We start from the raw sequence: 25,447 nt of genomic DNA, 5'->3' as shown, positions 1-25,447 counted from the left end.
AAAACCGGTTCTGCCTCGGTGCCGGTGATGATGAGAAGAAGTGTTGATTAGAAGAAGGCCAGATGAGGGCCTGCAACCAACCTGTTTGCGTGCAATGTGTGCTAGAAAGACCGGACCTCCACCTGGAGTTATGGTCTGGGGTGCGATTTCGTATGACAGCAGGAGCACTCTCGTCGTTGTCCCAAGTAGCCTGACTGCTAATTTGCACATCAATCTGGTGCTTCCACCTTCGTACTACTTACTATTCATGTAAAGCATTTAAGGTTTATTTTATTTTATTTTATTTTTTACCGACAAGATAACACTGACCCTCATACAGCTGGTGTAACCCAACATGCTCTAAATGTGTCGAGACGTTGCCTTGCCCTGTACAATCCCCAGACGTGTCTCTAATCGATTCATCATCGGATGCCAACTACAGCGTTATCCACAAACAGCATTAACCGTCGTTGTATTGACCGACTAAGTGCGTCAGGTATGGAACTTCATCCCAGAAACTGACGTCTGGCACCTTTACAAAACAATCCATGCGCGTTTGTACGCTTGCATTCAACATCCTGGCGGTTACACCGATTATTAACGTTTCAGCGTTTCAAATTTGCAATGTATTATCTCGCTCTTACAGTGATCTGTGATCTGGAAACGTTATTCACTTAAATATGTTACCTAGAAAAATGTATTCCCGAAATTAGTTAATAAAGTAATTAATCATTTTTTGATGTTGAGACTTTTTCTGACAGTGTACCTACATTTACATCTGTGTTCTCGAAATCACTTTAATCTTCAGGACGTACTTATACTATGTAATTATTAAGGTCTCTTCTTTTTCATACACTTGTTTATGTCTATTTGTGGGCTATTATTATTTTTATCTGTACAGAGTTTACAGGAACGATATACAGGAGATGATGACAGTTTGTAGATTCGGCCTGACACCATTTGTTCTTTTATTTTATGAACAGTTTACAGACGAAGCCTTCTTCTCTGAGTGTATCCACACTTTCATAATCACAGCAATAGTCTCACTGGAGGCTAACATCTCGACCATGCGGGCTTTCTTCTTTGAACACTCTTGAAATTGCCTGTTAGGACAACTCGATATGTATCATAAGGATTTGAGAGGTATCTAAATGGAAAATGAACCACCAAAAGCTGATGTTTAAGAAATTTTTTTTTGTTTAGGCTATAACCTGTTTTTAGCAGTGTAACACCCAAAGAAACCGGAAAACCCAAATAAGAATGTCATGATAATTTAAAGTAGGGAACAGTGTTATCCTGACAGGTACGACAACTTTGACAAGAATATAACACCTTAAAGTTCTGATGAACACCAGTTTGAATAATTACTGAGTATGTCATGATATAATGGTAGAAAGAAAGAAAGGTTATTTTTAATTAACTATCAAACATCTCAGTAATAACTGCAAATCAGTACGACGAAAGTTAAGTCCAAAGCAATATGTCGGTCAGAGATAACATTTATTATGAAAGAGAGTTGTAAATGCGGCGAAAAGGAAATTTAATGCGTCTACAATGCTCGATCATGGAAATGCTAGTCGCTTGCTTGCTATCAAGTCGTGAGAGAGCACCGTTTGTTTTAGTACTACAAACGGAACGCTACGAGATTGTTTCTATTAAAAAAACGTACTATTGCGTGATAGAGCTGCGCGGACTGTGTTGTCAGTTATTCTGACTTGAGAACTTGAACTGAAGTGATATTCTGATAGTGTACGACGAGTTAATGAACTTCAATTATTGGAGATATTGTTGTTGGACTCAACCTGCATCAAAGTGAACAGTTACAACGAAGAATGGACATAGTATCGATGACTGCAATACCTAATTAGCCTTGAGTAGGAAACATTAATACGACCACACGAAGATAATACAAATACGCCGATTGTAAAAGTTGTCGTAATTGTCACGATCACCGAACTGACAAGAATCGTAATTGATCTGATCCATCAGTGTGCGTGTGGTGTGATGATTATAAACTAACTGCTAAGAAGGAACAATAAAAATTGTTCGTCAGTAATGGAAATCTCACGTGTTGGCTCCATCATTAATTGAACTGTGTGATAGTTGATGATCAAAAATAATTAACTGTGAACATTTTAATTGAAAGAGTGACTTGATGAACATTGAGCATTGAAAGGAGTGTTTTCCGAAATAATATTACGACACACGACAGCAAACTAGCATTATAGATTATCTGTGGATTGCGTCGTGCCGTAGTGAACAATTCTGCCTAGCAACGTAACATCAACTACTGATACTGAACCACAAATGAATTTTTCCTCGCTTCAGTGGTGTAAAACGACGCCGGTGATGAATGATTCACTCAATACTGCAATAACTAACTAACCGGGCATAGCAAATCATCATAAAACCACAACAGACAATTAAAATCAGCAGTTCGCATCGCTGAGAAGACTGCGCGGACTCGCAAACGGACTTTCATACATTACGCGAGGAACAACTTTAGAGATTTTCAAGTGCTGTTCCACGTTATCCGACGGGGACAACCATCACTGCGCGTCGCGTCTCCATTCCACCGACCGAGCTGTAGCAGTAGCGGCTCAACATCAACAGCGACAACAAAAGGGGAGAGGGGACGTCACAGCAGCTATCCCACCTACAGATGGTTGCAGTCGATTCTTAGATACGTCGCAGACAGTGTTGATGGTACAAGTAAAGACTTTTATGATATAATGATTATGAACTCTTTTTTTTGTATCATGACATGCGACAAATAAAACAACAAAGGACGCCACAGTGAACGAGAAAATGTTATGACCAGGTATAATTACTTTCGTCCGGCCACAACTGTGGATTCTTTGATAGCTCTGGAGAAGGCTCTTCAGATGTTAGTTCACTTCATTACATAAGTGGATAAAAGATTTACACTGACACACTTCTTTGCAACAGGATTAACAAAATTTTCTCTTGCAGTACAAAATGCAACGTTGAAACAGTATAAATTCATCCGAAACTTAAACTGCTCATTGGTCCAGACGATGATGTTGAGGTCTCGAACTGGACTGAGCTCTTTCATGCAGGACTCTATTTTGACCTCCGCGTGAGGGCGCTGCTGTACTGCGAGGGACGGCGTATGTTGTGGAGTGCCTTCCATTGGTTGTTGCAGACTGCAGCGAGCCGTCGCTAATGCCTGTGGTATCGATTAGCGTTGCCAACTTTGGTGTGGCACCACGATATCTGGACGATACCACAGGAAAAAAATCATGTATCTTATGTTTGTCTTTATTTTAATACTTTTTTTGTAACTTCAAAGAGATAAGAAAGGCTGGTACAAAAATTGAAAATGAGCACTTCTATGACGAAACAAAGAAACATCCCATTCTCGTAGCAAGCATGCAGTACAGTAACGACAATGACCTAAAGTGTCGTACTGTCAGAGGGTCCACCCGTTGTATGAAACCTCTGAGCATTAAGGAAGTGTACGTGACTTGCAGAATACCGGTGTGTTGTTTTAGGCGCCGTGTTATAATGTCAGAATTTTCAAGTGTGTCAGCATTCAAGACTATTTGTTACAGACAACTTTATCCTCTTTCTATGTTACTCAGCAACGAAGAAGAACCTACAGCACTTCAAAGTTATCTCTGTCTCAATTATTAAGTGCACATAGAGCAAATAAACTTATTAATGTGTTAACTTTTAATAGACGCCTTACTGTCTTTCTTACTCACTTCTACTACCGACACATCAGTAGACAGTTTGTTACTTGATAATGTAAACTTAGCAGCAGAAGGTCTTCAGTTTTGCACGGTCCAGTCTCACATCATTCTTTTTGTAGTTTGTTCTACAGACAGCGTCGATGTCAGTACTGGTAACGTGCTGAATGAAAATCACGTTAAGATTCATTTTGGGATGATATACATTTCATATTAACGGGTACACAATGTCCTGAACGAATTCCCACCTATAAGGAGATGAGAGCGCGGGAGATCTCATGCTTGATTGACTCGAGACCAAATGTCTACTTAGGAAATTTCCAAATCTGACTAGGAGTAGTTGATGCATAATTCTGAGGATGTCTAGTGTTGCTGCGTGACTTAAGATGAAATTTAGATCCACTGCCCCATTATGAACAGTAAACTGAGAGGATGAAACTGCACCAAAAACGATGAATACCTGTTTGTTGGAAAATTATGGCGATTGTTTTTTTAGACTAATAGGATACCATCATAACTGAATGTTTGGAAAATGTTAAATGTTACTGATCATTATTATTACTATGCAATGTTTACAACCATTTATCTAGAGATCTGAAGCAGGAGCTACCTGGATTGACGAAAAGATAGTGCTCTATTACCAGGATAGATGGCTTGCTCAAGCTTCGTCTGTATCTGTGGTAACAGTTAGCCATCTGGGTTTCAAAGAATTTCCTCATTTTCTTCTATAAGACATCCTTTCTCTCTGCGCGTCATTTGTTCGTTTCTTATCTCCCAATAAAACTACTTATGGTAATGAAATTATCATCGAACGAATTAGTTACCTCTACTGCTCACTAAAATTATGCAGATTTGTAAACAAATTTCATTTCCGACGGATTAAAAAATTTGGAGTCCTTTTGAACGAAATAGATTGTACTCAATGGAGATAATGCAGAGGAATAAAACTGAATGTTCTCTGTAAAAGTTATAAACCAAGTTTCCAACCAAATGCATTTTCCAAACTCGCAAGTACTCGCTATAGCTGTAAAATTTCGTTTCTGTACCGCTCCTGTTCTCTTGTTTCGGGGAATACTGCGTACGACAGAGAAAGAGGCTTCCTTCTGCCTGGAAGTCTTGGGCTGGCCTTACCTAATCCCACTAAATGGGTTCAGGTCGGAGCGTATGAGGACAGATCGAGAAGAAGTGATTTCCCCATGACTGTCGGATCTCCGGCCAGAGGCAGCACTTTAAGGCAGCGCTGTAAAGAGGAGCAGGTAACGGCCAATGACAACGTCTGCATTGCTGATTACGAATGGCTGAAAGGCTGTATGTTAAATAATTCCGTGTAGTGGTGTGGAGCTGACGCAATCGAGGAGTCAGGTAGAAGCCTCCATGGTGTTGGGCGGAGTTTGCGTTGTTACGTGCTCATCATTTCGGAGGTCTGAAATTAGTGATGCTCTATGATCAATGAAGTTACTTTTCCGGTACGGGAAGGCTACGAAGTATTTAAAAGTGCGTTCTCGCGCGGGCGTCCAATTTTGCTTGGGCATTTCCCTCTTTTTGTCTGCGACTGCTGCGGGTTTTCGAGTGTAGACTTGTCGCTAAAAGAAGGCTTCAGAGCAGAGAGTGGAGACACCATCTAGCTGGAGGAGTTTTCGAATAAAAATGACGGACTTGGCTAGAGTTAACTGATACTAATAAATTTCATTTGTTTCCGTGAAAATTTGAGCGTGCTGTTTTCGAGTGACGTCTTCCCTACCGACTTTAAACTGTGTTCCTGTTTACTTGTTACGGTCACTGTCAGATAACTAAAGCCAGTTGACATGGATTACCGAACACTCGCGGTGAACATATTCCAGTCCAGTAGAAAGGTATCAGAACGTTTCCTGAAAATACATAGTTGTTGTTTAATACTACTACAGTCTATTATCCTTGTTTTGTTTTTGTTGATATTCATCTTATATCCTCCTTTCAAGACACTGTCCATTCCGTTCAACTGCTCTTCAGAGTCCTTTGTTATCTCTGGCAGAATTACAGAGTCATCGACAGTCCTCAAAGTTTTTATTTCTTCTCCCTGAACTTTAATTCCTTCTTCAAATTTTTCTTTGGTTTCCTTTACGACTTGCTCATTGAACACATTGAATAACATCGGGTACAGGCTACAACCATGTCTCAGTCTCTTCTCAACCACTCTTTCCCTTTCATGGCCCTCTATTCTTATTAACTGACGTCTGTTTTCTGTACAAGTTGTAAATAGCTTTTCGTCTCTGGTACTTTCAAAATATCAAATGGAGTATTCCATGTAACACTGTAAAACGCTCTGTAAGTCTACAGTTGCTATAAAATTGCCTTTGACTTTTCGTAACCTATGGTCTAACAAGGGAACCTCCCCATCGCACCCCCCTCAGATTTAATTATAAGTTGGCACAGTGGATAGGCCTTGAAAAACTGAACACAGATCAAGCGAGAAAACAGAAAGAAGTTGTGTGGAACTATGAATAAATAATCAAAACATACAAACCGAGTTGTCCATGCACAACGTAGGCAACATCAAGGATAGGATGAGCTCAGGAGCGCCGTGGTCCCGTGGATAGCGTGAGAAGTTGTGGAACGAGAGGTCCTTGGTTCAAGTCTTCCCTCGAGTGAAAAGTTTAATTTTTTGTTTTCAGTTTGTCACAAACTCTTATGTTTTCATCACTTTTTTGGGAGTGATTATCACATCCACAAGAAAACCTAAATTGGGTAAGGTAGAAGAATCTTTTTACCCGTTCGCTAAGTGTACAAGTTAGGTGGGTCGACAACATATTCCTGTCATGTGACGCATATGCCGTCACCAGTGTCGTATAGAATATATATGAGACGTGTTTTCCTGTGGAGGAATCGGTTGACCTATGTCCTTGCGAGCAAATGTTTTCGGTTCCCATTGAGGAGGCACGTCCTTTCGTCTACTAATCGCACGGTTTTGCGGTGCGGTCGCAAAACACAGACACTAAACTTATTTCAGTGAACAGAGACGTCAATGAACGAACGGACAGAACATAACTTTACGAAAGTAAACTTATCACTCGAGGGAAGACTTGAACCAAGGACTTCTCGTATTCGCAGTTGCTCACGCTAACCACGGACCACAGGACCACGGCGCTCCTATGGTTACAATATCCTTGATGTTGCCTATCTTGCGCATGGACTACTCAGTTTGTATATTTCGCTTATTTTTTCATAGTTCCACACAACTTCTCCCTGTTTTCTCGATTGATCTGTGTTCAGTTTTTCAAGGCCTATCCACTGTGTCAACTTATAACTAAATCTGAAGGGGGTGCGATGGGGAGGTTCCCTTGTAAGATAAGTCGTATGGTCAGTATTGCCTGGCATGTTCCCACATTTCTCCGATAGCTACAGAACTTTTTAATTAATGACGTTTGAGTTGTGAAGTTTAGCTTGTCTCGTGGGTCAAAGCTATTAAAGCTTTCCAGTCAAATCGCCGGAGCAACAGGTCGCGTCATTGGTCTCGCGCACCGCACATCGCCCAGTCTGCGTGCATTCAGGTCGCAGCGGCGAATGCGATCTCGTGCAACATCTCTGGAGCTCCTTAAAGCGGACGAAAGAAACGTTTCATAGTGTGTGGAGTCCTTTTTTTTTTTTGAGTCATCAATCAGTCTTCTGTTGGTTTGATGCGGTCCGTCTCGAATTCCTCTCCTGTGCCAACCTCTTCATCTCATTGTAGCATTTGCAACCTACGTCCTCAATTATTTGCTGGATGTATTCCAATCTTTGTCTTCCTCTACCGTTATTACAGTCTACAGCTCTCTCTAGTGCGATGGAAGTTATTCCCTGATGTCTCAACAGATGTTCCACCATGTTGTCTCTTCTTACATGCCCTACCATCCTATCACTTCTTCTTGTCAGTGTTTTCATATATTCCTTTCCTTGCCGATTCTGCGGAGAACCTCTTCAGTCCCTACCTTATCAGTCCATCTAGTTTTCAACATTCTTCTGTAGCACCATATCTCAAATCCTTCGATTCTCTTCTTTTCCGGTTTTCCCATAGTCTATGTTCCACTACCGTTCAAAGCTGCGGTCCATACATACATTCTCAGAAATTTCTTCCTCAAATCGAAGCCTACGTTTGATACTAGTAGATTTCTCTTTGCCACGAATGCCCTTCTTGCCAGTGCTAGTCTAGTTTTTATGTCCTCCTCGCTCCGCCCGTCATGGGATATTTTGCTGCCTAGGTAGCAGAATTCCTTGACTTCATCTACATCATGATCACTAACCCTGATGGTAAGTTTCACGCTGTTCTCATTTCTGTTGCTTCTCACTACTTTCGTCTTTCTTCGATTTACTCAATATCCATACTCTGTACTCATTACACTGTTCATACATTCAGCGGATCCCGAAATTCTTATTCACTTTCACAGAGGTTAGCAATATCACCGGTGACTCTTCTTGTAGGTATCCCTTCACCTTGAATTTTAATTCCACCCTTGAACCTTTCTGTTATATCCGTCATTGCTTGTTAGATGTATATATTCAACAGTTGGGGCGAAAGACTACATTCCTATTTAATCCGAGCACTTCGTTCTTCGTCTTGCACTCTACCTTTTGACTCTTGTACATATCGTATACCACGGGCCTTTCCCTACAGCTTTCCCCTATTTTTCTCAGAATTTCCAACATACTGCGCCATCAGACGTTGTCGAACACTTTTCCCAGATCGACAAATCCTACGAACGTGTCTCGTTTCTTCTTTAGTCTTGCTTCCATTATCAACCGCAGCCTCAGAACTGCGTCTCTGGTGCTTTCACCTTTCCTAAAGCTAAACTGATCGTCACACAACACATCATCAATTTTCTTTTCCACTCTTATGTACACTGAAGCGCCAAAGCAACTGGTATAGGCATGTGTATTTAAATACAGAGATACATAAACAGGCAGAATACGGCGCTGCGGTCAGCAACGTCTATATAAGACAACAAGTGTCTGGTGCAGTTGTTACATCGGTTACTGCTGCTACAATGGCGGGCTATCGAGATTTAAGAAAGTCTGAACGTTGTGTTATAGTCGACGGACGAGCGATGGGACACAGCATCTCCGAGGTAGCGATTAAGTGGGGTTTTTGCAGTACGATCATTTCACGAGTGTACCGTGAATATCAGGAATCCGGTAAAACATCAATTTTCCGACATCGCTGCGGACGGAAAAAGATCCTGCAAGAACGGGACAAACGACGCCTCAAGAGAATCGTTTAACGTGACACAGGTGCAACCTTTCCTCAAATTGCTGCAGGTTTCAACGCTGGTCCATCAACAAGTGTCAGCATGCGAACCATTCAATGAAACATCGTTGTGGCCTTTCGGAGCCGAAGCCCCACTTGTGTTCCCTTAATGACTGTACGACACAGAGCTTTACGCCTCGCCTGGGCCCGTCAACACTGAGATTGGTCTGTTGACTACTGGAAAAATGTTGCCTGGTCGGAAGAGTCTCGTTTCAAATTGTATCGAGCGGATCGACGTGTACGGGTATGGAGACAACTCATGAATCCGTGGACCCTGCGTGTCAGAAGGGGACAGTTCAAGCTGGTGGAGGCTCTGTAATGATGGGGACAGTGTGCAGTTGGAGTGCTGTGGGATCCCCGATACTTCTAGATACGACTCTGACAGATGACACGTACATAAGCATGCTGTCCGATCTATTGCATCCATTCATGCCCATTGTGCATTCCGACGGACTTGGGCAATTCCAGCAGGACAATGTGACACGCCACACGTCCGGAATTGCTACAGAGTGGCTCCAGGAACGCTCTTCTGAGTTTAAACACTTCCGCTGTCTTCCAAACTCCCCAGACATGAACATTTTTTAACGTATCTGGGATGCCTAGCAACGTACTGTCCAGGAGAGATCTCCACCCCCTTGTACCCTCACGGATTTATAGACAGCCCTGCAGGATTCACGGTGTCAGTTCCCTCTAGCACTACTTCAGACGTTAGTCGAGTCCATGCCACGTCGTGTTTCGGCACTTCTACTTGCTGACGGCGGCCCTACATGATATTAGGCATGTGTACCAGTTTCTTTGGCTCCTCAGAGTATATTATTCTTTGTCAGCAACTTGGATGCATGAGCTGCGAAGCTGACTGTGAGATAATTCTCGCACTTGACGGGTCTTTCAATCTTCGGAATTGTGCAGACGATGTTTTCTGGAAGTCAGATGGTAAATCGCCAGACTCGTACATCCTACACACCAATATTAACAACGATATTTGAAGATTTATGAGCTGTAGAAGAAGGAAGAGCACTACTCCGCACAAAGAGATTATTCGGCCACTGCAGCTACTCTGCATCTTACAACATTTGTTTTCACGGGAAAATAAAGATAGGATTTAAAGTCCTGTCGACGATGAATACATTACAGACTTAGTATGTGCTTAGAAGAATGGGGTATAAAATCGGCCGTAATCTTTGAAAGGAATTTTCCTACTTCTTAGGTGATTCAATGAAATCTCGAGAACCATAATTTTTTATGGCCGGACGGGAAATCGAACCGCCATTGTTCATAATACGAGTCCAGTACCTCACCACACCGACCCCTATCTCGGTGCGATGCAGATTTCAGAAACTCACGAAACGCACAATGGTCCGCGCTGTGCTCCTTTCCAACTTCTCGGCAGCTCACGTTTATGGGACCACGTCTTGTGCTTTGGATTCTGCTATCGTCGAATGGCCGACCATACTTACAGACAGACTTACCAGCTCCACGAGCGCAGCAGTTATTACAGATTTTTATCGCCGTCGCAACTACGCACGGCCCCTGGAGAGACCAGCAGGCCTCGAAGCCCGGCCCGGCGGCGTGGGCCACGGCGCGTGGTCTATGTCTGGAAGCTGACTCACCAGCCGGGCACGCATCTCCTCGGGCGCAAACATTTCAGCCCGGACAGCCGGCGCAGCAGAACAAACAGGCCGTCTGCCGGCAGGCCCACTGCCGCTGCGGGTTCTCTTCCTGCTTCCCAGCTGCTCCACAATACGTGCCTTGCTGAGACCTCATGCCACGAGTGAATAACACTGGCAAATGCAAGTTCATATTCAAACGTTGATTGTACTTGTCTATTTAGCTACAATGAGAACAGTACCGTTACCATCTAATCTCTGCAAAAAACTTTTTCGATCAAAGTGAGAGGTCTGCAAGCTATTAACGGTTCACGCAATTTAACCATGCTTACCTGCCATGGTCGTTATTTCGGTCTTTTACAACGGCCACAGCGTCTCTACTTTGTGACAGCTCCAAGTGTTGGAACAGTTGTCAGTCCTTCTACCTATACGTTCTTCGTTTCAAGCAATGTGCCGAAGTGGTAATAGAATGACCATGAATTCGCAAGGAAGGAGGTTGCAACCCCTGTCTGGCCATTCTCATTTATGTTTCCTAGTTTTCCTTAACTAACTTACGAGAAATCATTCAGTGTTCTTTCAGTTAACTTAATTTTCTGCCTTAGCCTTACATCTAACCATCGTTCAATGGCTCTGAGCACTATGGGACTTAACTTCTAAGGTCATCAGTCCCCTAGAACTTAGAACTACTTAAACCTAACTAACCTAAGGACGTCACACACATCCATGCCCGAGGCAGGATTCGAACCTGCGACCGTAGCGGTCGCGCGGTTCCAGACTGTAGCGCCTTTAACCGCTTGGCCACCCCGGCCGGCCTAACCATCGTTGCTTGTAATCTCACAGAAGACTCGTATACCGGAAAGGCTAGGTTCAAATTCCTGCTTCAACAAGACCACAGCCTACTTCCTACTGCCCAACTATTACAGTGCTTCGACTCTAATGAACTTGTCGTCGACTAGACGTTTCATTTTAAGCTTTGTATTTAGGGACAAGATACATGATGTAACATAACGCATCCTCTACTCTGTGGAAATGAATGAAAGCGCGATATCATGTTGCCAGTCGTTTCGCAGTCGTGTGCATGATGTTTGACATCATATAAAGTGAGGTCAGCGTGACTACTGTGGAATGGTGCTGCCCCCCTCCCCCCCCCCCCCCCCCCCCGACACGAGGCAGTTGAAGGAACGGGAAAAGACAGTGTCTGTCAATCAGCCAGCCATTGCAGTGAACTGTGGTGGTGTTCCTCAGTACATCACGGACCAGAGACAACATCTGGATGATTTCACACAAGGAAGAATCATCGCGAAACTGGAAGAAGGGCGACGTAGCCCAGAAGTTTGTTATTACAGCTTTTTTCAAGTGCCGGGGGAGCATTACGAACCACTGGCAGTGCAACCGTAGGGAGAGGAGTTGGTAAACCACGGTAAACTACAGCACTAGATGGCAGCTACAGTGTGTAACAGGCAGGAGAGGGAACCACGTCAAACAGCGGATGCAGTTTCAGCCATATAAGGGCCGTTCAAAAAGAAACGAGCCGGAGTCTGGAATGCGCAAACCGGTGACAGGAGGATAATATCGTGGCGTGTGTAACGAGGTGTGGCTCCGACCAGGGCGTAGAAGTTCACAGCCCGTCGCTAGAGGGCGCGCGTGCGCGTCACGTGACTACACAGATCTAACAGCAGCATGCATCAATCGTCCGACGCTGCCAGTCGCATTGCAAGCAGTGACATGGAGGCGTCAAAAGAAGAGAAAATAGGTGTTGTTCGTTTTCTGACAGCGGAGGGAGTAGGAGGAACTGACATTCATAGACGAATGTCACGAGTGTAGGCCGAACACTGCATGTCCCTTGCAAGGGACAAGGCGTGGCACAAGCGCTTCAGGGATGGACGGGTGTCGTTAGGCGATGATGCACGGTCTGGAGCACCACACTGCGTTACCGATGACATCGTCCAGCTGGTGGATGCACTCATTATACAGGACCGCCGAGTGACAGTGAAAGCCATAGCCGCTGTGGTCGGATTGAGCGTCAGAACTATTCACACCATCATGAAGGAATGACTGCACATGCGCAAAGTGGGTGCCCCACAGTCTTCAACCACACCGGGAAGCATGTCGAATGGCCCACTGTCTTGCTCATCTGCAGCGCTATTCTCGGGAAGGGAATGCGTTCGTGGCACGAGTGGTGGCTGGAGATAAGTCATGGTGTTATCGCTTCGAACCGGAATGAAAATGACGAAGTCTCCAGTGGAAGCATCCAGGGTCACCACCACCAAAAAAAGCCAAGGCCATCCACACGAGTGCAGGGAAGGTTTGCTGACGTTCTTCTTTGACCAAGATGGCCTCCTTCTGATTCAGTTCCTGCAGCACGGGTCAACAGTGAACGCCCAGCGTTACTCGCAAACCTTGACCACCCTTCACCAAGCTCCACGACAATGCAAAGCCTCATACGGCCAACACAGTCGCGGCACTCCTGCAGAAATTCAAATGGAAGATTCTCGGCCACCCTACATACAATCCGGAACTCTGCTTGTGATTACGCCATTTTTGGCCACGTTAAAAGGGCTCTGAGGGGCAAACGAGTCACTTCGGACGATGACGTCCAGCTGTACATGCGGAACTGGTTAACATCGCAGCCCTGGGAATTTTATGAGACAGCCATTCACGGCCTTGTGTCACAGTGGGACAAGTGTCTCAACAGCCAGGGTCAATACTTCTAACATTCAGGTACTGGTTTCTGTAATTATGCCTCCGGTTCGTTTCCTTTTGAACACCCCTTATATTTAACAGTACCGCATGGTATGCAATCACGCGCCCCAAAGTGTCAGGTGATTGCACTGCGCTCGTATCTTTGCCTGACGACCAGTACGTTGTGTTCCGTTGACACCTGCACATAGGTGGCAACGTTTGCTATGGTGCCAAGAGCATACGAACTGCACCAGCGACGGGTGTGGTCGCGTGGTCTTCTCGGTTGAGAGCAAACTCAATCTGAGTTGTTATTCTGGGTGTGTCCACATATGGCGAGAGGCAAGAACAGGTAATGTACTCTGGAACACTGTCGAACACGATCGTTTTGGTGGTGTAAGTGCTACGGCTTGGGGAGGCATAGAGTTGTACGGGCGTACTGACCTCCAAGTCTTTGAACACGGTACACTCACCGCTCACCGGTCAACGTTATTGTGACACTGTACTCCTTACCCATGTGCGTCTTTTCTGAGGTGCATTCAGTCCTGACTTCATGTTTATGGATGGCAATGCGCGACCGCATCGAACAGTGGTGGTGGAGCAGCTCTTGGAACGAGAAAACGGTTCAATTGGCTCTGAGCACTATGGGACTTAACATCTGAGGTCATCAGTCCCCGAGAACTTAGAACTACTTAAACCTAACTAACCTAAGGACGACACACACATCCATGCCCGAGGCAGGATTCGAACCTGCGACCGTAGCGGTCGCGCCTAGAACCGCTCAGCCATTCTGGCCGGCACTTGGAACGAGAGTTTATTTGTTCCAATGGACTGGCGTGCTCGTTCCCTCGAGTCAGATCCCGTCGAGCACATGTGGGATGTGTTGGGGAGAAGTATTGTAGCATGTCCACAAGCACCAATGACCACCCAGCATTTGCCAACCGCACTGGTGTAAGAATGGAATGCTGTCACAGGAACACCTTATCAACGCTTTGGGCCAGCATGGGAGCACGTTGCAGAGCATGTACTTCTGTCTGTGGTGACCACACACCCTATCAGTAACCATTTCCCACCTTTTGTAATGTCCAGGAAACCATCATAAATCACGGTGACTTCACTCTGATTATTGTCATTGAATAAAAGTGTCATTTATGTTTGTCTCATTGCGTATTTCTTTGTTGCCTTCTATACTGTGCTGTAGCAGTTCTTCCTACGTATGGTTCAAGTTTCATCGAGCTATGTTACTTGGGAATGACACACCAAGCGAAACTTACTATCGACCTTCAGTATTTCGCACCAGAGTAGTTGGAACTAAGTAAATAACTTGTAGGTCACAGGCTTTTCCTCCACGACACAATATCTTTTGGCCTCATTAACAGGCTAGTATGAATTTCCGGAGCTTCCTCCAAAGATATCGTAGTCGATTTCTTTACAAGTCAAATAAAATAATATGGATGAAGATATAATGTTAACTTGTTGAAATAAGGCTAAATCGAAGAAAAGAAAAGTTACTTACAAGGGTACTCTTATTGTACCATTAGACCATTTTATCTTTTTTTGGAGTAATTTACTTGAACAGGGATCGAGCAGGAATGCGCTGTGCCCTACACAATGAAAGTATTCCAGCATTTTATTTGGGTGATGTAGAGTAATTTCGAAAAACTGAAATCTAGATTGTAACATATGGATTTCAAACCCGATACTGTCAAGTACAAGTCCATTACCTTTAGTACTGCGCATGCTCACTTGATGAAATAGGAAGCCACAAGCAGAATCAGATGTGTAGACTGCTGACGACCAAAAATTTGTGTAGTTGTGCGATCGACAACTCAAAAATCCTATCCATTACATTGCAGATATAGTTTCCGAAACAACTTGGGTTACATTTTTTGCAGTCTAAAGTGGCAAAAAATTCATTATTTTTGCAGTGGTTATGATTGCTTAGGGCCACAGGAGAAGAGACATTACGACCTGTCAGTCGATCTTTCCTGTGGTTCGGGTCACTATGGCTATTTACATCACCATTTTTTGTCATGTCTGAAGCAGGGTAAGTGCAGACCATAGAAAAAAGCTGTAAAAGTTCATCCTTATTCATTTTCTTATTGCTTTCTTTTACACTAGTCCACAATGACTAACACGATAGCCTTTCTTACAATTTAAACCTGTAGAATCCTCCACCTTACGACTCAGGTCTTTTATGATCCGGTTTAGACTTGAGCTTCTATGTTATAAGTTCGTGTAGTTTGAACAACATTTAAAAACTTTATGTACACAACACCAAACTGTCAAGAATTAAGTGCTAAGTACAGAATCGATTTTAATATACTGAATATTTGGAATATCCCATGTTTTTCAGTCTGTACAGTGAGCAAACAGTTAAACAAGCCTTGGAGAAAGTTGATAAGCGAATTAAGATTCTCAGAGAAGAAATAAAGAAAGTTAGGATTTAATGATGGCATTGTAGTTCTATTAGAGATGGTAGCTTCTTGAATAGAGAGTTTATAAGATGAGCATTGTAAAAGAACTCTGATGGATTGTAGTAAAATTAAGTCGGATGATGCTTAGGGAATTGCACTACGAAATCAGACGCTGAAAGTTGCAGATGAGTTTGGCTATTTATGCAATAAAATATCTGACGATGACCGAAATAGAAACGATATAATATGCAGACTGTAAAAGTAAGAAAATAATTCCTGAAACAGAGGAATTTGTTGACATTTAATTTAAATTTAAGTGTTAGGAAATCTTTTCTGAAGGTATTTGTCTCGAATTAAGCCTTTTATGGGAATGAAAAGTGGACGATAGACAATTCAGACGATAGGAGAATATCGTTTGGAACGTGGTGTTAAAGCATAATGCTAAGCATTAGATGCGTATATCGAATCACTAACGAACAGGTACTGCTACGAGCTGGAGACAGAAGGAATTTGTGGCACAACTTGATTAAAAGAAGGGGTCGTTTGGTATGACACATCTTAAACCTCACATGGTGTATGGCATCTTTTTAGACCCCAAGACTCGTTTAACTACAAACAGTTTTAACGCAGTTTTGACGTTAATGTAGACTTCTCGCCCTCCAGATATGCTTTCCATGAAATTTTTGCTATGGGAGCAATGTGATTTTCAACATTATATTTCAACTTTATTACGAAAATAAAAACTTAGCAGCAATGCTCCTCCAAAACAGACGTTTATCTGTCCATTGTTGTAAACAATTTTTAGAAAATAAATACACGTGGATTGTGACGACAAATTCACAGTTAGGAACTGCATTTTGCTGAAGTAACATGTGATATTATAGTTGACCCGTCATCGGTGGTGATATACGTTTCGAAAGGGGCTATGGTCTCTAGCCGGCTTTAGCAGATTTACAGATGAGTGATAATGATAACGAATAAGTTTTTGAAACTGAGGATGAGAATGATAATAATTCAGGTATGATAGAGGAAGATATACAGGTTGGAGATAAAGTGGGTGTCAGTGAACATGAAGAAGATGATAATGGTATTCAGCAAACTAGTGTACCTATTCTTGTATTTATAAGTGGACAGATAACGTATGACACAGTACGATCTGACGTGCGCAAGCAGGTTTCAAGGAATGTAATAAGTGAAACTGCGCATATTCCCCGTCACCTTAGACCAAAGTTACAGACAAGGGCAGATTGTCTCAGACTTTTTATCACCAATCACATGCAGAGTGTAATAGCAATGCATACCAGTAACCCTGCAGATGACAGTAAAATTCTACACTCACACCTTCAACGTTGGATTGAACGTGATTCTAAAGAACTGCAGGCAGTCTTCGGTCTACCAATAATAACTAGCATACACAGAGCACGTGAGAAATCTTTGAGAGAATTTTGGTCAGATGAGTATAGCTTACTTATTTCTCGAGCCACAATGAACTTTTCAATATCAATTAGTTACAGTGCTGTTAGATAGTGTGTGGTATATGAATTTCTTGTGATAAAATAAATTTTTGAACTAAACAAACAAAACAAGATGTATATTTTTATATTTCAAACATAGTTAGTACATAATTGTATAAGATATACATAACTTAATTATAGCAAGCAACAATGGAGTTGTATTTTCAACAAAGTGCTTGGGCGTGTCAATAAATCATTACTATTTTGGTGGAAATATTTTATATTTCATAGCCGTAAAGTTGACAGAATCACTTTGGGTCAAAAATGACCCAGAACATATATTTATCCAGATCTGATACCATGTGAGGCTTAAAGCATCAGGGAATTATCAATTGGGTTGTGAACGAAAGCGAGGGACGAAAAAATTATATCGGAAGAACAAGGACAGACTAGAATGGTGCTTCTGACTGAATATCACTACGTGGTGAAATACAGAGTCATGTAATACTGTTACAGCACACGTTATGTTATATAATATGTAAATAAAATTATTCGGTATTCTAAATGACGTCATGTTCGCTTTTAGCCGTGACTGTTTACTTCGTTATTTCAGTTTCGGCATTTACGTCTTTTTCAAGCATGTAGAAAGACATAATACAAAGTCTTAAGAAAAAAGAGAATGAGATTAATAGTATGTAGCCTGCCGCGGTAGCCGAGAGGTTCTAGGCGCTCAGTCCGGAGCCGTGCGACTGCTACGGTCGCAGGTTCGAATCCTGCCTCGGGCATGGATGTGTGTAGTTCTAAGTCCTGGGGGACGATGACCACAGATGTTAAGTCCCATAGTTTAAGTCCTGGGGGACGATGACCACAGATGTTAAGTCCCATAGTGCTCAGAGCCATTTGAACCATTAATAGTATATACAACCAATTCCTTGGTTTATAAACTTTTACATACTTACAATACCTGATGTTAAGTCATAGAAATAGGGTAAAATTAATGGTCTTGCAGGACTGTGTTACTCTTAAAGGCAATATAGTCATTAGTTGTTATTAATGACACGAGTAGATTTGTTACTGACATGTAGGTTGTTGCCAGTCATGTAGAGAACCTATTCTTTGAAAAATTTCTAATGCAGCTAGCAAGATTTTTTAAGAACAAGTGGAATGCTCATGAAAAGCTTATTCTCTTTAACGGCATGAGAGCTGAAATTGAGAGTTTTCTATTACAATTTAATCGTATGCATACAAATATTGTTTTTACACTGTAACTAGAGAAACAACATTCCATTAATTTTGTGTTTCATGATAAAGAACAACAATGACACCCATAAATTCGGAATGCACCGGAAACCGAAATGCCTGTCAGCATAATTCATAACTGCTTGTGCTACCCAGACGTACATATGAAAGCACTTTTTACACTCAACGATCAACAGAATCATTAAGCTTCTCTATAACAAAACAAAATTACCGAAATGTTATGTACATTAAAAGATTAAAGCTTGCTAATAACAGCTTCGCCCCTGAATGGTAGATAAAGTGCGTACTACAAAATTACAGAACAAGAAATCACATTGACACGAGAAATAGATCCAGATAAAATTAAGTACGTTGATTCGCCTTATCATGATACTACTTAAGATAGAACAGCCCTCACTGAAGCGTGGATATTAAACGCGGAGTTGTACGCCAGTCATCAAGCTATACTTTACATAGTCTGCTTACAACTCGACAAGGTCCTAGTATGTACTGACTCGATGAGTGCCCTAATTTCCTTCCGAGAGCACCCGAAGTAAAAACTGTTAATCCTTTGGGACACGGCATACTGCGAAGTCTCAATCGAACTAAGGAGCTGCGGCAACGGATTAATCTTGAATGGATACCGGGATGTGTTGGAATTAGGAGAAAGGAGCGGTGCGCATCAACTGGCGAAAATGGTGCAGCGTCTACTTCCCATCGGCATACCCCTACCATACAGTGATTTGCATACTGAACCCGCCAGAAAAAAATTAAAAAAAGCACCGGTTCGGATAAAATTAAGGGGACGTAAAACATAATATCAAAGACACATGGTTTAGGCTGTAGTACGATTCAACAACAGATACCACGCCATTCTTGGTTTCTCAACTTTGTACTCACGAGAATAGAAATTCTTACTTTTAAAAAACTAAGAGCAAGTCATATGAATACCAATAAAATGAGACTTACGTTAAAATTCATTTCTTCGTCAAATTGTGATTCCTTCAACATCGACGAAGACATTGTACAGATATTCGTAGAATGTGATAAATGCGATCGTCCAGGGACAACTATACTGTAGAATATTTTAAAAATTAAGGACTGTTTTTCCCTTAGGGTAGCTCTTAGTTCCATGAATATATCCGCTGTCAAATGCATTTGCTATTTCATTCGTCTTTGTAAACGGTAACTTTAAAATTTGAGGATACCTTTACATTACATTTTGCATGCACATAACTGGACTGTATGATAAAATTTTGTGGCTTTTATTCTAACGGTGCAGTCACATTGATGTATTTTGTTGTCTCCTTATTTAGTTCAGTTATGTTTTATGTTTTGTAGTAAAAGTAGACCAATGACCTGTTTGTATCATTATGTGTAATAATTGTATCGTGAAATGGGCTCCATTTGAAACCAAATAAAATAAAATATAAGTAGCCCGCGATTTTCGTGAAATTAATGTGCGAGTCAGGTTCCTCACCGGCAACAAGGCAGGGAAAATATTCAGGCACACCACCATTTGCGCACTCAGGAATTCGTAAAATCAAAATTGGCGAATGTGAAAGTTTCTATGTGCAGCAAACAGGTAGGTGTTTTACTTCCAGATACAGATCAGACTGCTGTATTAATTGCCAAACGAAATTTTCAAAGGAGCATTATTTTTAGCGAAAATTTCGTTGTCATTGAGCTGAGCAGACTTTACTCTTCGATAAACCCATTGCCATAGGATTGACCACTTCGGATATTTCGAAAGCGCTTCTTTTAGACTTCCACTATGAACATAAACAGAAAAAAATGGCAACAACAACAAAATTATTGATGGTGGGTAATGAAATGTCGGGAACACATTTGTCTTGGTAACATATGCGAGTGATTAACATTGCAAGATCACAGGTTAATATAAGCGCGAGATAAGCCATTGCAAATATGAAATGCTGGTGCATTAATAACAGGTCTAACAGCCAAAATGTTGAATGCAAGCTTGTAAAAGTTCCATGCATTGTGTTATGCAGATGCCGAATGTCCGTTTGAGGCAGGGAGTTCCATGCCTGTTGCACTTGGTCAGTCAATAAAGGGACAGTTAACGCTGCTTGTGGATGACGCTGGACTTGTCTCCGATTATTCCCCTTTATGTACTCGATTGGCGACATATATGGTGATCGAGCAGGCCGAGACAACATGCCGACGCTCCGTAGAGCATATTGCGCTGCAACAGCGGCACGTGTGTGAGCGTTATCCTGTTGGAAAACACCCCCTGGAAAGCTATTCATGAATGGTATCACAACAGGTCGAACCACCAGATTGATGTACAGATTAACAGTCAGGGTGCTTGGGATGACTACAAGAGTGCTCCCACTGTTATACGAATTCGCACCCCAGACTATAGCTCCAAATGTAGGTCCAGTGTTTCTAATATGCAGACAAGTTGCTTACAGGCCCTCGATTGGCCTCCTTCTAACTAACACCCGGCCGTCACTGGTTCCAAAGTATAACCAGCTTTCATCAGAAAACAGAGCAGACCTCCACCCCACCCTCCAACGAGCTCTCACTTGGCACCACTGAGGTCATTCATAATCAGTTATGGGTTGTTAGTGATAGCAGTGTTTGTCGTGCGAATAAACCGTGCAAAAACAACTGTAGTATAAATAATTGTAGGTTATTTAATCGTTCAGACCCAAGTTCCTCAACCATATTTAGCCCACAATATGCACACGGGCATCATTACAAAGAAAGTTACGTAATGCGAACGTACGAACCTTAATAGAACAATTTGATTAGTGGCTGCCTAAGACTGGTTTCAGGGAAGTTGGTAAGGAAAGATTCTGTAGTCAGTATCTTTCCCAAATCAGAGCCAGCAGAATCAAATCACTGTAATACTTTCGTGACATTTTATTAGTTAGGTGTGGTTTGGCTCTTTGGAGTGTTAGTTTCTATGGGAAACAGATGAGAATGTTTTTGGTGGCTACCTCGTGATTCACTCACATCATAGATTATTCCAAGAGGTCAGACCTCTTCTACTATTTTAACTCACAGTTCCCTCGGTTTTCAGCACGGACTTGAGTTAGATCTTCCTTGCACTGGGTGTGTAAAGCAGGCGCTCGGATATAACGTCCCCTCAAGTTTTCTGACGTCTCAGACGAATTTATCTCTGGAAGCAGTCCAAGCGACTTAGTAATTCGAAAGACACGTTACTGAAGGACGTATATACATAATGAGAAGTACTGGCAGAACACAAAACAAAGCTCTTATTCACATCATTAACACCGGTACATTTCTGAACTTACAAGATTAAGACTGATAACGGTAGTGATTAAGCTGGTATTATGGAAATGTCATCACGAAGAGCTCTTTTTCCTAAATTCTGTTGCAGAAGCATAGTATTCAGTTCTAAAATATCCGAAAAATAGTTGGCGGAGCAACATCATCACTGTAGGAGCACCGAAACCTAAGAAGAATATTATTCTGTCCGACGATCAAGACATATCATTATTTAATGCCGCAAGTCGAGATACCAATCACCTACTGTACCTAGCAACATGTACAGCACTGTCATACGAACTGTATTCTAGAGGAACATGCGCCTGGTATGGGATTAATTACCTGTTAAGCATGAAGAGATGTTTCGTCATTCGCCCCAATTCTGTAATTTTTAAACATGTTTTAATACGAAACTTATCAACGCATTAAAACTGTGTGCTGGTCCAGACCTTTCCATCGGAGGGTAAGAGTCTTAACCGATTAGGATATTCATACACGTCTCACGCCCTTTCTAACAGCTTCATTCTATCAATATTTCACTTATGCTTCACTAATTTCTACAGAGATTCTCCTGTATCCATACCTAGCTGCGACATATTAACTTTCCTTTTGCGACCTATCTGCGCAAGCCTCATTCCCCGCCAAACAGCTTCACGCCACTAGTACGTTTCTCATACGTTACTGCCCCCACGAAGCTTCTCTTGTATACACAGGTAACTCTTGGAACTCGTTATAGAAAGGATATGGCAAAGAATCTACCCAATCACACGCTATGGGTACTTTCCAGGACCATACTTCACTTCACAGTGGAGTGTGTGTTGTTATTAAGAGTCGGATGAGGACGCAAACCCAGAAATTTTGTGTTGACCGAAGCGCTTACCTGTAAGGCTGTGTCTAAGCCTTTTCTCCACCACGTCATTTCTCCCATGAATGACTGTCCAGACAGTCATGCAGGAGACCTTACGACAATCTGCCGAATGCTGAAATTGAGAAACAGTATGTTCCACAACAGATCGGAGTGTCTCAGGGTTGACGTTAAGAATGTGTTGCGAATACGTGCCTCCATTTCAGCTACGTTTGTAATCGAAGCACTGAACACAATATCTTTCAGCTAACACCACAGCCAGAAGTCACACGGATTAAGATAAAGTGATCTGGATGGCCAGGCTGTAGAAAAATGACGGCTGGTAATTCTAGCGTTTCCAAAACACCTCTGCAGTAGCTGCTTCACTGGCTGTGCAATGTGTGGATGAATGCCGCCTTACATAAAAATGATCCTACCCACACATCCACGTTGTTGAATGGTTGGAATGACGTTGGTGTGAAGACTCTTATAACGTTTATCGCCTACAGTATAGGTAACAGGACCTACAGGAACCACCTTCTACAAAAACTACGATAAACGATGCCGTCACCCCGCACCACACTGTTATCTCTGCAGAATGAAGTGGTACCAGCGATGTGCGTGCCAATTTTCCTTTCCCATATTCTGGTATTCTGTGTATAGACATGTCCATGGAGATGGAAATGGGCTTCATCTGTCTACAGAATGTCCCATGGCCGTACATTGTCCACTTCCACGTGAACGAGAAATTCTAGAGGGAACGTTTGTTTCACTGACACGTCGGCATGAAGCAATTCCCGAGCATGTTTAATTTTGTGTGGGTATAAATGCAGGATGTTTCATAGAATTTTATACTCCGAGTGAAGATTTCCAGAGTTCGAGCAACTCCCCGCGCACTGCATGTTTCCACACCAACGTTAGACATCTCCTGCAACGCTGTGCTGACATCTTCTGCTGATGTCAGATTAGTTGTTTACCACTGCCACTTTGCACTTCAAAATAATCGTTTTTAAATATTTTTTATTCCAGTATTTGATCACAATATCAATTTTTAGACGATGACCGGTTTCAGTCGGTAATGACCATCCTCAGATCTTTTTTACACGTCAAAACGATTCCTGCCATTATGGCCTTATCTTTACCAATAGTGGTCAACCTATCACTGCGACGGCTATGCCGAGCATCTCAGACGGAAACCGGGAAACAGTCGCGTACCACACGTCTTTTACTTTGCATATTCTGCCCCTTACATCAACATCTAGTGGAAAAATTTTTGTTAAATTTTTTTGATTGCTTAACGTTCACCCCCTCTTTGATAACATTCCGTTCAAATTTGACGCCATTTTGAGCAGTGACTCGTTTTGTACAGCGTTTTGAAACTGGAAACTGGAATTTTAATTACAATCGCTCTGTATTTCTTACTGTCTGATCAGTTATGGAATGAAAAGTCTTATTTGTTATGCAATCTAATTACGAAAATACCTAATGAAGATGCAAGTGAGAGGAATTTTTGTAAATAGACAGACTTGAACTGCCCTGTCATGTAATTTACTTTTTCCAGTTATATTGTATCCTGTGACGAAGGCTATCCCATCACAAATTTTCCACAATACAATCCTGACATTGTTTACAGAAGTTTTAGAGTACTTACCCATTTTCTTCTGATGACGGCTGTTGAACAGGGAAGATTTCTTGCAATGATTTCCTGGAACGAGTCCTCTGCAAGGACCCAGGTGCAGCTCCAGAATCCGCCTCGCTGGAGTCGAAGTCTGCGTGGCGGTCGTCTTGCTGAGACACGGGAGATATTCTTCTGCCCCGACTGCCTGGTGGCTTCGTCTTAGGGACGCCGAGAGGTAAGTGATCTTCTTCTGGATTCCACTGAGTACCATTTTCGTTTGGCATGTGATTGCCATTTGTCGTTGCCAGTGACTGATAGAAAACGTCATCGTTCTTTTCGTCGATCAAGGCTTCGGCAAATTTTATACGTCTTTCTGAAAGGTCGTTCGGAGTGGCTGGCGTTTCTTGTACCTCGTCTTGCCAAAAGCCTTTGGACAGAATGCCATCGGCGCTGTTTCTGTAGCCGTTCGCCGGTGGGCCCGTTGTTGACACACCGACCTTTCCGTCGCTGTACGTCCTGAGCGAGCGCTGAGTCACATCTTGAAACTCCGACGTCTTCCGAGGAACTCCCAGCGAGGTCTGTCTGCGTAGACTGTGGTGTTGCGTGGCGCCGCTGCCGGCGACTGCGGTCTGCTCGAACATCTCCCGCAGGAAGGCCGTCTGCGAGCTTCTTCTGGAGGGAGTGCCGCGCTGGAAGTAGGAACCAGAGTTGCTCGCGTCAACGGAGGGAAGGCGGTACCGCGGGAACGTCCCGGTCATGGGACTGGAGGCGGGGCTGGACACGGGGCTGGAGACGCCGGAGCTGGAGACGCTGGAGCTGCGCGAGAGCCGACTGCGCGGCGCCTTCATGACGAGCAGCTCGAGGCTGGTTCCCGGCTCGGCCACCACGGCGTCCACTTCGTCCTGCATCAGCTCGGCCGGGTCGCGCCCGCCTAGCCGCAGGATGACGTCCCCGGGCGCCAGGTAGTGGGCCCCCACCGTGCCATTGCTCACCTGTCGACAGACGCAAGTATTAGTTAGCAATAGCGAGTCTAGAGGTTTGAGCGGATAAAAGAAACGATATCTGCATCCGCGAGTCCGTTATCGGCACTTGCATCCCTTAACGTTAGAGTTCCGTAAAGAACTTTAACCCTTACTGTATTCACAGCTGTGATGATATCTTATAATTTCGGAAGTAAACGTTCAGTGTGTGTGTGTGTGTGTGTGTGTGTGTGTGTGTGTGTGTATGTGTGTGTTTTGAGGTTTTCGGGCGCTAAACAGCATGGTCATCAGCGCCCAAACGCATAGAAACAGGAACACTTGCGGTAGAGGGACGAAGACGGACAGCGAACAAGGAGAACGGCTAAAAGACACAGATCTGCCGCAGTTCCAAATCCTCACATA

The 25,447-nt window shown here is 43.0% G+C and overlaps 1 protein-coding gene across 1 annotated transcript in view; it reads right to left on the bottom strand.

Moving 5' to 3' along the window:
- LOC124709029 overlaps nucleotides 1-25,447 on the bottom strand; it is a 737,074-nt gene that overhangs the window by 446,280 nt on the left and 265,347 nt on the right. Inside the window, exon 2 of the mRNA XM_047240678.1 lies at nucleotides 24,099-25,057. Within this exon, the coding sequence (XP_047096634.1) occupies nucleotides 24,099-24,973 (875 nt within the window). The 5' untranslated portion in view covers nucleotides 24,974-25,057. The remainder of the gene's footprint in view (nucleotides 1-24,098; nucleotides 25,058-25,447) is intronic.

The sequence above is a fragment of the Schistocerca piceifrons genome, chromosome 1 (genome assembly GCF_021461385.2).
Source record: "Schistocerca piceifrons isolate TAMUIC-IGC-003096 chromosome 1, iqSchPice1.1, whole genome shotgun sequence".
In the NCBI taxonomy this organism is placed as follows: Eukaryota; Metazoa; Arthropoda; class Insecta; order Orthoptera; family Acrididae; genus Schistocerca; species Schistocerca piceifrons.
Note: the sequence above shows the minus strand (reverse complement) of the source record. Positions and strands in the feature narration are given on the sequence as shown.